General features: G+C 50.1%; 5 protein-coding genes across 5 annotated transcripts; 1 reads left to right on the forward strand and 4 right to left on the reverse strand.

The window, feature by feature from the left end:
* Window positions 1–603: 603 nt before the first annotated feature.
* P170DRAFT_514591 (kinase-like protein) lies at window positions 604–1,766 on the reverse strand (the record flags this gene model as incomplete). Its single annotated transcript, XM_024855224.1, has 1 exon — window positions 604–1,766. Exon 1 carries the CDS (start codon window positions 1,750–1,752, stop codon window positions 604–606), a length of 1,149 nt encoding a protein of 382 aa, XP_024698648.1. The 5' UTR covers window positions 1,753–1,766.
* An 87-nt stretch (window positions 1,767–1,853) lies between these two features.
* Window positions 1,854–3,105, reverse strand: P170DRAFT_468983 (uncharacterized protein). The gene is made up of 4 exons (XM_024852579.1): window positions 2,812–3,105; window positions 2,613–2,712; window positions 2,404–2,561; window positions 1,854–2,203 (listed from the first exon to the last, which is right to left on the reverse strand). Exons 1-4 carry the CDS (start codon window positions 3,063–3,065, stop codon window positions 2,122–2,124), a joined length of 594 nt encoding a protein of 197 aa, XP_024698649.1. The 5' UTR covers window positions 3,066–3,105; the 3' UTR covers window positions 1,854–2,121.
* Window positions 3,106–3,482: 377 nt separating this feature from the next.
* On the reverse strand, window positions 3,483–5,231 carry P170DRAFT_431297 (uncharacterized protein; the record flags this gene model as incomplete). Its single annotated transcript, XM_024848022.1, has 1 exon — window positions 3,483–5,231. The coding sequence occupies one exon, from the start codon at window positions 5,229–5,231 to the stop codon at window positions 3,483–3,485; it is 1,749 nt and encodes a 582-aa protein (XP_024698650.1).
* Window positions 5,232–8,814: 3,583 nt separating this feature from the next.
* Window positions 8,815–9,699, reverse strand: P170DRAFT_369853 (kinase-like protein; the record flags this gene model as incomplete). Its single annotated transcript, XM_024844933.1, has 1 exon — window positions 8,815–9,699. The coding sequence occupies one exon, from the start codon at window positions 9,697–9,699 to the stop codon at window positions 8,815–8,817; it is 885 nt and encodes a 294-aa protein (XP_024698651.1).
* Window positions 9,700–10,764: 1,065 nt separating this feature from the next.
* P170DRAFT_481297 (uncharacterized protein) lies at window positions 10,765–13,945 on the forward strand (the record flags this gene model as incomplete). The annotated part of the gene is made up of 15 exons (XM_024853854.1): window positions 10,765–10,840; window positions 10,888–11,059; window positions 11,110–11,200; window positions 11,246–11,290; window positions 11,335–11,475; window positions 11,520–11,608; window positions 11,655–11,782; window positions 11,941–12,055; window positions 12,103–12,220; window positions 12,267–12,384; window positions 12,431–12,695; window positions 12,747–12,801; window positions 12,850–13,321; window positions 13,377–13,555; window positions 13,607–13,945. 15 exons carry the CDS (start codon window positions 10,765–10,767, stop codon window positions 13,943–13,945), a joined length of 2,403 nt encoding a protein of 800 aa, XP_024698652.1.
* Window positions 13,946–14,045: the final 100 nt, after the last annotated feature.

Genomic DNA, 14,045 nt, shown 5'->3' on the forward strand with positions numbered 1-14,045 from the left:
GAATCCCGTCCGATCTGCAATTTATGGGGACAGAGCGGAGAAAGTGCCTCTTTTTGGAGAATTGCTTTTCCAATTCATGTGGTCTGATTTGCGATCTGGTCGGTTTGGTCTTTGATTTGGTATGTATGGTGTTAGTCGGCTATTGATCAATGGGGTGGGATTGGCCTGATTTCCGCTGACGTAGCACACATCGTGACTGTGTTGTTATGGGAGTGCTTAGTACAAGCGGTCCGGGGAATTGAGACTTTCTGCACCTCCAGAATAACTTGTCGAGACTGTACGCTGTATGATGAAGAGAATTGGTAGTTTAGCTCAAGGTAGATGGACGGTCTGGTCGGCGATTGACATTACCGGGTCGGTCGGTGTGCGCTATCCCGTTATCGGACTAGTGTGACATGGCAGGCCAAATAATGAATTCCGCTGTGAAGGAGGACTTGCTCTGCTTAAGGAAGAAGAGATAAATGCTTGTATCTGAATCTTGGGATAATACTAGGCGCACAAAAAAAAAAGGAAAGAAAAGAAGGTTGGAGTCTGTTCTCTGACCATTCTCCATTCTACTCTTCTATGGTTCCAAACAAAAACTGGCCCAAAGTTCGTAACGTATCATAGTTGTTGTATAGCATCACAAATACCAAGCCTCTCTTCGAAATTGCCCAAACACAGTCCTCCGCCAATATCCCGGAGAATATCTGAAAACCCACCATCCTCAATCGATGCAAGTTCTACCAAAAGCTTCCCAAACGCCCACCAATCACTCCGACACCTCACTTCAAACGAGGCATCCAACGGAGACGAATCATCCCGCAATTCAGGCGCCAGGTTCTCATACGTATACCCGACTCCAATATCGATCCAAACCGCCCCGTTAGAAGCATCTATGACAGCATTCCTCGGCGCAACATCCATATGCGTAATGCAAGAATCATGTAACCGCAACAGCGCACGCGCCAGCTGCCTCGGCCACGACTTCCAGGCTACTCCTTTTCCATCCCTTCGAGTGATCGCGTCCTCGAGAGTCCCGTTGGGGTGGTATTCTAGCACCATGCCGTATATGACATTGTGGTCTTGCTCACTGGGTGTGGTTGTCGTTTGGTATGGGCTGGGCGCCTTCACCACAGCAATTAGTTGAACCATGCTAGGACTGTCTTGGTAGAGCTGGAGATTGTGAAGCTCCCGCTCAAACATTGTTGTATGATTTGGTTCGTTAAAGGGGTGGTCTACTGTCTTGTAGATGAAGTTTGTGGCTTCGTCTTTCTTGGTGATTAGAAAGACGTTGTTGGAGAGCTGCTCCGTCTCTTCGATGTCTGTGAGAATCATGGCTGGTAGATTTGAGTTGTTCTCATAATTCGGGTATCGCACTCGCGCAACATCTTCTTGGATTATGTATGTCCAATCAGCATCGAGACTATCGCTCGACTCGGGGTTATGTCCTGGATTCAGTGGGAGCTTTGCGGAGTATGAGGCTTGCTCAATGACCAGCTCACTGACTGTGTCTGGAATGAGGGGAAGGAGATGGAAATCAACCATAGAAATGAATGCTTCTAAATTCTTTCTTCGTTTCAGAAGACCACTTCTTTTCGTGATGCCAATTTGGCCTCGGAATGTCACCCTGACATGCCACTTTGAGCTGTCGGCTTTGAAAACGATGTTTTCGGATCGTGAGCATGGCTCTGAGTCATCTGTTCGGTAGGCTTGATCTTCTTTGTAGGTTCGAGGTAACATCTGAATTTGGTCGGAAATTCGTGAGTCCATACTGAGCTTGTATTAACAAGATAGGCAGTGCTAGCGATAATAAAGGGATGAAGATGGCGGAATGATGGCTTGGCGTGTTAGGTTGCCCCACCCCAGATACCAACATGCCAAATAGTTTGCTCATGGTATGGATGTTGAAGCTGTATCAGTATTGTGAAGTGGTCTAATATACTGTGCAAAGCTGTTGAAGCTGCACTTCTCACCAAAATAACACGCCTATTCTTTATTTGACCGACCAATTCCGCCTAGGATATCATTATCTGGCGGTAGCTTTCAAGTGTCATCACCCAGGACTAGAAGAAAAGTATCTCTGTAGCATGAACACGAGGGTGAAGCTCGATTCTTTGTAGATTGCCAAATCTATCCAGCTCAGTCAAGTCCCCACGCCCAATACTCCTTGTCATTCCACTCCCGGGACTGTCGAGTCCACGTCTCCCAATCCACGATATAACTATAGAATCCAGAAATATCAGCTTCAGATACCCATCCAAGAACTCGGACGTTAGACAAACCACTTCTTTTCCCCCTTATTCCAAATCAAATTCCTCGAATATGCATCTATTTCACGAACCCAAGCTCTTGACCTTCCCTGACACGTCACATCCCATCAGCCATTGCCAATACACCATTAGTAAAATCAATAAAACCTACAGATACGACGCCTTAAACGCCTCTCGTAAATCCCGCCTCTCATCAATCTCCATTCCGCGAAGATACCTCCCCGAAAGAGCCACCCCCTCGACTCTTGTCATCACAATGAAGTCCAGAAACCCGCCCGGTACGCACCCCTCCTCGGCTTGGGTTTCATACTTCGATGTGATGTATTCGGGGGTGCATGAGCATCATGCCTCCGTGAGAACTTGGAGGGCTTTGATCTCCAGCGCTGTTCGACCGCGCAGTGCCGCCTCTGGCGGTTGGTCGTATTCTTCTTCGTCGCTTTCCGCGGTAGTATTGGGGATTCTATGAGCCGTCACCCGTCACCCGTCACCGTTAGATACTCGGTTTACTTTTGGATGCTAAAGGATAGATGGATAGGGGGAGAAATGGAGTGAATCGCACTGCATTCGAACTTTCATAATAGCTTGAGTCTGAGCTTGAGCTTGCGCTTGAGGATGAGATGTGTCGGTAATCTCTTCGCAGAGAAAAATACAGCTCGATTCAGAGAAGAAGCCGGAGGTTTCGTATTCGTCCCGCGTGAAGCGGTCTTCGCTTTCTCGTCGTTTCTGGGTGATTTTCCATGCGCTTGGAGGGTTGGTGAATTGGATGGTTTTTCCGAGCCATGTCCTGTCGAACCAGCGGTTGTCGCTGGGCATGGTTGAGGTGGTTTGTGGGGTTGGAAATGTGGGATGCTCTTTAAGCAAGGGAGGGTAGGGTATAAGGTTACACGGTCGAGCTTTGTTAAATGAGGGGTTAAATATTCCCCGCGTCATAGACAAGGTAAGGTATCTTCGGAATGTGAGTAGCGCTCCGTTGTTTGAAGTATGAGAATTTCTGATTGCATATAACAGCTGACGATAATTCATTCACTAAGTACTAAGACTAAGACTAGACTAGACTAAGATTAAACCACATCGCATCAGATCACATTATCGGTAAATAAATATCAACACCATCGACATCAGCATCACACCGTAAAATCATTACCTAGATATCAAACATTAACATTTCATAAATCACCTCCCTCATCATCTCGGCTCACTTCCTTCCATAAGGTGCAATCCAAATCCACCCTACATCAACACCATAATGGCACCCAGAGCCATCACGCCCGCAAAGGTCGATTCCACATCCTTGACAGCCGCCGCGCCGGTGAAGATCGGTGCCGTCGGCTCCGTCGAGGTCGTGGCCACGGGAGGAACGGACTCGGTCTTGGACGGCTCGTGCGGAGACTCGCCGGACGGCTTGGAGGCCGTCGACAGAGTGGTTCCGGGCACGGGAGGCACGACGGTGGATCCAGGGGTGGTGATGGGGATGGGCTGGGTCACGGTTTCTGGGGGAGGAGGGGGAGGCGTGTGAGTCTCTGGAGGAGGGGGAGGAAGGGTCTTGGTCTCCGTCTGGGGAGGAGGAGTATGGGTCTCTGGGGGAGGAGGGGGGAGAGTCTCGGTTTCGGTCTGGGGAGGAGGAGGGGGAGGAGTGTGAGTCTCCGGGGGAGGAGGAGGAAGGGTCTTGGTCTTGGTGTGAGGAGGAGGGGGAGGGGGAGGAGGAGTATGAGTCTCAGGCGGAGGAGTCACGGTCTCGGTCTCGCATGGAGTGCTGGTCTCCACGGGAGGGTTGGTGGGAGGGACAGTAGGTTGGGGCTCTGTCTCGGTCTCGCAGGGAGTGGTGGTTGGGACAGGAGGCTCAGTAGGAGGAACCGGGGGCTTGGTCTCCGTCTCGGTCTCACAAGGAGTCGTAGGGGTGGGAGGCTCGGTAGGAGGCACCGTCTCAGTCTCGCAGGGAGTAGTCGTGACCGGGGGTTCAGTTGGGGGAACGGTAGGCTCAGTTGGAGGAACAGTAGGCTCCGTCTCGGTTTCACAAGGAGTCGTGGTAGGAGGAACCGGGGGCTCAGTGGGAGTCTCCGTCTCACACGGGGTGGTAGGAGTAGGAGGCTCGGTGGGAGTCTCCGTCTCGCATGGGGTCGTGGTCGTTGGCACCGGGGGCTCCGTGGGGGTTTCAGTCTCACATGGCGTAGTAGTCGTGGGGACAGGCGGTTCAGTCTCCGTCTCGCAGGGGGTTGTCGTAGTCGGGACCGGAGGCTCAGTTGGAGGAACGGTAGGCTCCGTCTCAGTCTCGCATGGAGTGGTGGTAGGAACCGGAGGCTCAGTAGGGGGAACCGTGGGCTCCGTCTCGGTTTCACATGGAGTAGTAGTCGTTGGCACAGGAGGCTCCGTAGGAGTGTCGGTCTCACAGGGGGTAGTGGTAGTAGGCACTGGAGGCTCTGTCTCCGTCTCGCAAGGAGTCGTGGTTGTCGGGACCGGAGGCTCGGTGGGAGTATCAGTCTCACACGGCGTAGTGGTAGGTACCGGGGGCTCCGTCTCAGTCTCGGTCTCGCATGGAGTGGTAGTCGGGACAGGGGGTTCAGTCTCCGTTTCAGTCTCACAAGGAGTAGTGGTGGGAACTGGGGGTTCCGTCTCGGTCTCCGTCTCGCATGGCGTGGTAGTGGTTGGCACCGGAGGCTCCGTGGGAGTATCAGTCTCACATGGAGTGGTAGTGGGCACTGGAGGCTCCGTCTCAGTGTCCGTCTCGCATGGAGTAGTGGTTACAGGCGGCAGAGTCGGAGGCAGAGTCGGATGAGGAGGCTTGGTGTGAGGAGGTTTGGTATGATGAGGCGGAGGAGGACCCCAGGGAGGAGGAGTATGATGCTCCGGGGGGGTGTGAGGAGGCTCGTGGTCACCTCTCTCGACGATCCATGGATGCCGGTAGACCACCTTGGCCGGCGAAGCAGCCACGCCGGTCAAGGCGCCCAGGGCGACCAGGGCAGAAACTGCGTGGAATTTCATAACGACCGGTGGGTTGGACAGCAAACAAGATTAACGAGATGTGATTATTATTAGGACCCAAAGACTATAGGTCGATATCGGGGACAAGCCCTAACCCAGCAACAAATCTCACAAAACGAGTGTGGACGTCCGAACGAAGAGGCAGAGAGAGTTCGCCGGATGGACATTGCGGACAAGAAGCTTCTATTTAACACCGTTCTGACGGACTGCATGCGTCATGGCTGTTGTCTTTCCACTGCGTCCCATTCATGGATTCTCTTCCAATGGATCCATTTTCTTATCTGGAGACCCTGCTCCGGAGTATCCCTGGCAGGTTCCTTGGCCAAGGGAAAAATAACCAAAAAAAATTAAGAAAATAAAAAATAAGACAAAAGAAAAGAAAAGAAAAACTAAAGCGAGGCCATCACACTCGATAACCGGATTCTTTGGACCTAGTCCAGCAGGAACTAAATTAGTCGTTCTTGGGAAGAGAAGCGACTCGAGTCACCCATGTCTTAGAAAGACCAGCCAAAAAAGACCCCTGCTCGCGTGCCCTACAGCACACGCTAGGATGCATTAGGAGTTTAGGACCCTCGACAGAGCTTTGTCGACCCGAGTGGCGGCAGACAGCTCACCAGGATACGGTTGACTCGGCCTGTACCTACGGGGTACTGCGCCATAGATACCTCTCATTCCTGGCCTCGCAGGGCCGATCGGCGATTGGATTCCCGTCCGACAACTTATCGCAACCAAGCAATCCACGTTACTGACTCGTCCATGGGTTCTAATGCAAGTGGTCGTGCCGATCGTGAGCCCCGGTCCATCTGCGAGGCCGGATTTCACCTACGGGATTCAGATAGAGAGGGGAACGGCAGGTCTCACTTCTCCTCCTCGACGGAAAACTGACGGGCGATAGAACAAAGAAGCGAAAGTTCAAGACCGATCGAAGTCAAGGCACCGATAGCCCAATAATCCGAACCCGACCCACCCACTTCCAAGGCCAGGGTCTGCAGGTCCGAGCGAGAGCCCAAAGCCTATGACGATGGGACGATTCTGGACAATCGAGAGCCACGTCCAGCGGGGTTGTGAGACATTTTTCATCTATCATATCTCCACCGCGCCAAATCAGCGTCGCGCAACGGCAGACGTCCCGTTTAGCGTTGGCAGGAACAAACGGGAGGTTGGGAGTGCGCTAATGCCTCCCCGGCCTCTTAGCGTCTTGGACTCGCTGGTCTGGTCCGTCTGTGCCTGTCCTTTGCTCACCCCCGCAACTGATGTTGCGATGGTCCGTCTGGTCTGCCTGTCGGGCCTTCTGTCAACGCGATGTCACCGTCATGTAACCAAGAACGCCGCCTCCGAGTTGGACGATGTACGTTGATCTAGTGCACGCATGGCGTCGCCGGTTTGGGAGATTGGTAGAGAGAGGCTGGAAATACTGCCTCCTCTGGCTGTAAGAATATTGATAAGAGTCTGCGCAGAAAAAAGTCTGACTACGTTAGTTACAGCTGGTCGGCTCTCCAGTCAGCCAATATCCTCTCCACGACCGGTGGCAGGAAATTGCCCTGGACAACGGCTGCTTGTTTGCGAGGGAACCTGCGTCGGCTGGGCTGTAGTGCGACCTTGTCTGCGGAGATTCGAATTAGCTGGTTTGTTGGCAGTCTGCAGGTTGTCACTATCAACTCTCAACACGCAGTCCAGATACTCACTCGGGTAATGATCTATCGGTGGCCTTGAAAACCTGACTAAAAATAACTAGCCATTTCGCACTTACATACCCAGTACCTTAGTTACCGAGTACCACTGCCAACCCGACAGACCAAAGCAGTCACAATCCATGTCGCTGGCGAGCGGTATTTTACGAACACGACGCTTCCCGTGATTAGCCATGTTTCGCAGAATATTCCCCGGCGGGCGAGCATCCATGGAAGCACGGCGAAAATCTTTATATTATCTTATATTACGACCGGATAAGACGCCATTGGATTTCGCCGGACGGAGTTGGCGAAGGTTTTCCGGCCTCCGTGTTCTAGTATGACGCATCGATGTGATGGGCAGGTGAATTCTCCGAGTGAGACACTGGAGACTCTCGAGCCACACGAGATGCCTTGCGCTTGGTGGTGTGCGCTCAACTCAATTCTCTTTCAGTCAATGGTATGATGTCTACGAGAATAGTTCGCATCGTGTCTGCTACCATTGCATTCGCTGTGGATGTCACTTAGTAAGACATGAGCCTAACAAGGCAATGGGATCCGTACAGCGCCGATTAGGGTTCTGGTCAGGTCACGCGCTCATTTCCAATTGCTCTGGTTTTTCAATAGAGTTGGGTATTACGGAGTAGACATCATTGTAGAACACTGCATGCAATGGGTCGGGGGCGCCGTGACCACCAATTCTCGTGGGCTCCCCTCAATATTAAGATTGGAATGTCTGACCAGATGGGTGATGGGATTACTGATTAGTCCAGCCTCTATTATTGTATGCAGGCCATGCCACACCAAGACATCTCATGTCAGCATGAGGGGTAATATCTGGGCTGTATACTCGCCACCGGTTCTTTATCTTTCGGCGAAGAGTTTTCAGGAAAATCCTGAATGGCTGGCGGCTTGGTGGGTTATTGGGGCTCTGAGGCATGGTCTGTTATCGAATTTCTATGCGGCTCGGGTAAGCAGGAGATATGGGCACTTCTGTGATTCTGTTGTTATCATGGCAACTGGGTTTAATTTTTCATCTGTACTCGAGGACCAGGATCTTACTAGATGCTTTAAGAAGGTCTTTTTATCCGAGTACCTCAGTGGGTGAAGTTGTGATTCCTACTGCAGTAGACCCAGTGCGACAGTGTCAAAAACGAAAATATATATTTGCAAAAGAGAATACCAGGGAAGCTCCTGGATGATCAAGAGACAGAAATTTTTGTAAGACTCAGACCCTTCATAGTTACATACATTCCGTGACTGACTTCACAGAACAGAATTCAAGCGGAGTCTTGTTGCATTCAGTACAACTGCCCGAATGATAGGATGATGGCCAGAATGAGGCGGTAAGGCAGTAACCTGCCTATTTTGGCTAGAACCGCGAGACGCTGTTATTATCACGTGATTGCGGACTTGTTACTGGGGCAACATAATTTCGTCCCACTCTGGACCATTCTGGATGGGAGTTCTTACGGTTTAGTTCTGATCTTGAGATGTTAGTGTATGCAATTCAGTTTCAACCGCGGGGTTAGAGTTAAATCACAGTTGAGGATGTAAAACGAGGATATCATCATGTGACTAAAGTGCAAATACTAAAATCACTCACCATCTTCCGGACCATCATCATCACCCAATGACAGGAATACTAGGCCCAACAAAAGGGATCATGCCATTGAAAGCGTTTTGAACAACCAAGAATTTACCAAATCCCACAAATAAACAATCCATTATTGCGTCTCATAATGCGAAAACATCAACGTCAGCAAATTTCGGCCGAAGTCCAAGTGGCCAATACCCGACACAATACCCAAAACCAGCCAGGAAAGAGTAAAACCTCTTTCTAGGGCGGAGTCTTTTCCCGCACGAAACTTTTATCATACACTCTATTCCTGGCTACAGAACACATTATCTTGTCAATGGTTCGATGTTAGTCTTTCCAGCACTTCCTGGCCCTTCTCATTAAGATCTGGATATTGGCTCAAATGATACAGATCGTCCCAGAATTCTTTTGCATCTTCATGTGTATCCAAACTTTGTCGTAGGAGCCGCTTCCAGTCGACATCCATCTCTGTGAATCCCCAAGAAGCTGAGACATACTCATACCATATAGGATAATAAGCAGCATATTCCCAGTCAAGTATGGCAACAACGTTTCCATCTTTAACCATTATGTTGCCCAGGTTGAGGTCACAATGAGTGAGTACATAGGGCTGGCATTTGGGAAGACGCCTCTTCAAGTTCTCCAGGGCTTGTTCGGGAATGGGCTCTTTGGGTCGATTGCGAAGGGCGAGCCTTATAGCATCCCAAAGTTCGGAATCGGAGTGAAATGGTCCGCGAGGTTCGAGGTTAAAAAAGAGTAATCCTGGATAGCACTGGCCTCCGTCAACAGTCTGTATAGATGTTGAGGTGACCTTACAGAGCCTCTTGCGAATATCTGCAACTTGATCTGCTATGGCTATTCTCTGAGGTGCTGACAATGATGGCCAAGCTTCCTCAAGTGTCTGGCCATATATTTGTTCTTGGAGAACGAAGTATCGCCCATTCTTGTCAGACCAGTCGCGCACGACCTTCGGGGTTGGGATATCCGTGATAGTTGAAAGATAATTCAATGTTTTGACATCATTCTTTCGTCCATCATCGGGGCGTTCTTTCAAAATCAACTCAGAGCCGATTGCCCATACACCGCGATTGTGTGCACCATATATGAGCTTGACATGGCTGGAATAGCAACACTGCTTTTGTTTGTCGAGTGTCCATCCGCATGCGACGCAACCTTTATCGGGCGCTTCTCCAGTCATGGCAGAAAGATCCGTTCATCGAGGAGGAGGACTAGGAAATGAAAGTAGTCTCAGTCTTTCGCCTTTCAGCTTATTTGTAGCTCCTTCGATTAGACACTTCCCAGCTACGTGGCAGTTATTGACTAGAAGCCAAGTTTTCTCATTTGATCGTAGGACTGTGATTGGTAGGCAGGGGGAAGGGCGCAGGCTTTCCACGTGACACCCCGGTGTTTGGAACTGGGCAGCCTCAGATCTGCAATTCATCGTTCTTGCAACTATTGCTTTCGCAGAGTTCATCTCGGGGATCTAACGTTTCATCAGTTTTCAATCATACTTGATATGGGGACAGCCACCTACTGGCTGTGGAGTGCTTGAACTTTTCCAAAACTTGAAATACCTCATGGTCCAAATTCGCTCAATGGATTGCCTCCGAAATCACCCATTCCATTAGGCACGGAATCCTCAGTGGCTGGATCATGTTGCGTACGCATCTCCAGAAGCCGCCTTGCCTTGTCAAGACAACTTGCCAATTCATGACCACCCCACCAATCAAACGCCCCGCTCACAGAACAGGGCAAACATACGTCAGGCAAACTTGAAACAGGTATTCAGCATGACCAGCAGCTCTGCACTGTGGAGTAGACAATTCTTTCAGCTGACCGGCACGGTCCGATCTATCGAAAAGTAGCGCGCCAATAACCTCACCTTGTCGCTCGATTGAGTTTTGCAATGTGCTGATCTATACTAGTCTTGTCGGGATGATCCACGGACAGTATCCACTTTGGTTGATAGCTGGCGGTGTCAGCTAGCCGCTACGACGCAGCCGATGCTGTGGCCATTCAGATGTTTGATATTGATCGGAGAATATGCCCGGCGAGCACATGTCTCGAGTATCTTCAGCTGAATACGGAGCGGGGTTTGCATGAAATTGAGACACGACTTTTTTGGGTGGCAGCATGCCTGATGGGTTCCGAGTTAAGCGATGGGTATTTAAAGGGCCATAGCTTCGCTTGCTGGAGCTGGCCAAACCATTCACAAATATTCCTTACTTTCTAAGAATTGCTCAATTGACAACCGTGTTTCGAAATGTCTTCTACGTCTGCGTCCGAGCTGAAGAGCAAGGCGGCTGCCTTGAAGGAAAAAGCAAACGAGGCAGGAAAAGGTGTGTATCTTTATCCGCCGGTCGACCTTGAGACTTACAGTTTGCAGCCAACCAGAATCAGACACAAGCTGTCTTTCAAATCTACAACTATGATCCTCTTTCGCGCACTTCGTCGATGGAGAAGTTCGTCTCGCTTGGGAGTGTCGGCAACCTAACTGGCAAGAAGCTGGCCGATCTGCGAAAGATGCTCATTAGTGAGGAGGTGTTGTCTTATAGACAGTGGGTTAATTATCCTAGACTAGAAGAAAATGTTGCTAACGATGAAAAAGGCAAGGAAGCCCATTCTGTAATACCGAAGGAGCCGAGGCCAAGGAGGACACGCCTCTGTCGGTGTATTTGAAAGGAGCTGGCAATAAACTGGTTTGTACTTCCGTTCTGCTCCAAGAAAAATCTAACGAGCCATAGGAAACATCCGAACCCAAGACGGAAGAAAACCCAAAGACAGATACGGTGAGTTTTGCTCCTTTATCAGCACGGAAAATACTAATGGGTAGACCACCACTACGGGCGACAATGTCCTCACTCAGGACACTCAGACTTTGAGTGTGTACCTGAAATTGAAGAGTCTGAAGACGGAATTAGATACTGGTACTCAGGAGTTTCTGAAGGCTAAACTGGATCTCGACTTACCCAAGGTATGATCGTTTAGATGATGTGAAGGATAAAACTGACAAGCCAGGCCCCTGCCTTACCAACCACGAAGGCCGAGGCTATCGCATCAACATATGCTCACTCCAGCTTCATGGCTCAAAAGGGTGGTGCTACAGTGTACGTATGCTAACCCAGTCGACGGTGACAATGCTGACAATAACAGGTACCCATCAGACATGACCGAGAGACATTGGAACATCGTCTTCAGGAACAATTGCCTTCTCCATGGTAGTCGAACCAGCATGTACGAAGTATCCATCAACAAGAAGGTCGAAAGAGCTGTCTACCCGGGTATGTGTTCTGAAAGGGGTACAAGAAAAATATTGATTTGATAGCTTTTCAATTGTCCAAGCGTCAATTCCAGGACTTTGAGACATCTTTTGCTTCGGACATTCCTCCACCGAAGGTATGACATTCAATTAATTTTGGGACTTTGTTAACATGAATAGCAAATGCTTCGCATTCCCCGTTTGACTCCTACGTCGAAATGTCCGAGACATCCAAGTCTGTAGCGAAAGCCATGGCCGATAGCTCCATGACTGAATATGCGGCTGAGGTGGCAATGTATGCGCTCATTGCTTTGACAGTGAGATGAATGCTAACCAGAATAGTGGTGGGGGAGCTTTTGGTGTCAGCGCCGCAGTAAAAGGCGGATACTCATCGAACAGCTCTGACTCGAAGGCAACCCAGAATGACACACAGACTAAGGTGTTGACAATCACCTACAACGTATGTGCCGTCCCCCTCAAGGCTGCAGCATAGCTAATGAGATCAGTTCCCTCGGGTGGTCATTCACCTAGATGAAAGCAGCCTCGAGCTGACCGAAGAATGCAAGGCCGATATCAACACCCTAGGTCATAAGATGTCTCTGACCGACTTTAACGAGAAATACGGTATATATCACTCTTCAACTTACAGAAATCTGTGCTGATTGTGTAGGCCACTACTTCGCAACTCGGATTGAACTCGGAGGGCGACTCCACTCGTCCGAAGACTGCACAAAGCTTCAAGACTCCGAGCGGACGGAGAAAGCCAAATCCATGAAGGCAGCTGCTAGCTTGTCATTCTCGTCGCCATGGGTACAGGCCTCCGCTAGTGCCAACTACGGAAGCGCCTCGAACAACATGACGGAGAATAAGACCAGTTCCATGAATATGACCATGACTTGGGAGGCCAAGGGCGGTGATACACTGCTGTGCAATAAGTGGGTTTGTCTTGCTGGTGAGCGTGTGCTAGTGCACTAACTGTTTTGTAGTCCACCGGCATGGTGCAGCACAGTGGCATCGTATTACAACTGGCGCGTTGTTAAGGTTTGATCTCATTGGCGTGCTGAGAATTTGGAAACTGACATCCCACAGCAAGAATCTTTGATTCCCGTGACCGACATGATTATGAATCTTTCTGGTGGCTCTATTCTCAAAGCCAAGATCGATGCCATTAAAAACCCGCCCGGCCCAACAGACAAGACGAGTGAGGGCAAGACGGATGCAGATAAAACAGGTACGTCGCACGAGACAAGCCTGCCAGTCAAGCCAGAGACCCATGTACAAGCTGGAAAGACGGAGAAGCCTGTCGCTCCCGTCAAACCGGACGCGACATCTCAGCCTAATAAGACTGGGAAGGTCCTACCTCCGGTTAAACCAGAAACTGTACAGTCTGGCAAAGCTTCAACCGTCTCTCCTGTTAAATCCGAAACCTCGAAGCCAGCTGTAACTGAAAAAACAGGCACCACGGCACCGCCCAAAGTCCATACGGTGAAGTCAAAAGTTTCCGTATCTTTGAACGCAGGATCTCGGTATCTAGCAGCCACGAACGAGATGGGAATGGCTTGTAAGTGAAAATATTTACAATGATCTGTAACGAGCCCGACTACTGACAGTTGAAGTGGGTGTTCTCATGCACGATCTCGATGGCAGCAATGGCGCCTTCACCCCGGCACAGTTGAAGTTCATCAACGATATCGACACGGGAAGCATGCTAACCAGCAACTGCTCACTGGTCAACAACGCAAGCGACCAGAAGTTCGAGATCGAGGTGGAACATAACTCTAATGAGAAACCACTGGTAATCAATCTACTAGCCCTTGTGTCTAACCCGCCTGCTAATTCTCAACAGCTCAAACGCAACGTCACCTACCGCGTTCTGTCCAAAAACGCCGGAAAATGGCTCACCTCCAGCTCCACCCTCCCCGGGTTCTACGACAAATCAGCGATCTACTTGCGCGAATCAAACCAGGGAACTGACCAACTTGCCACGTTCGCATTTGACTCGCTCCGCCATCGCTCTGTGAGCGCTATCGAAGACGGTGACTTAGCTTTTATTCGGATGTTTGACTCTTCCGGTCGCAGTCTCGGAGGACTGACTGATATTTCGTCCAACAATGGAAAGCTTTCTGGGGCTATCGGCACCAAGGGGACTTCGGATAAGTTGACCTTTGCGGTGAAGTATGTTTGAGACCACATGACTTGGACTGAACCAATCATGATTCAAGGACTACTTGATGTAGCCGTGGAGGAATATGCCGAATGACAGCAGTTACGGGCTAGCAATGTGA

This window comes from Aspergillus steynii (genome assembly GCF_002849105.1).
Source record: "Aspergillus steynii IBT 23096 chromosome Unknown P170scaffold_11, whole genome shotgun sequence".
NCBI lineage: Eukaryota > Fungi > Ascomycota > Eurotiomycetes > Eurotiales > Aspergillaceae > Aspergillus > Aspergillus steynii.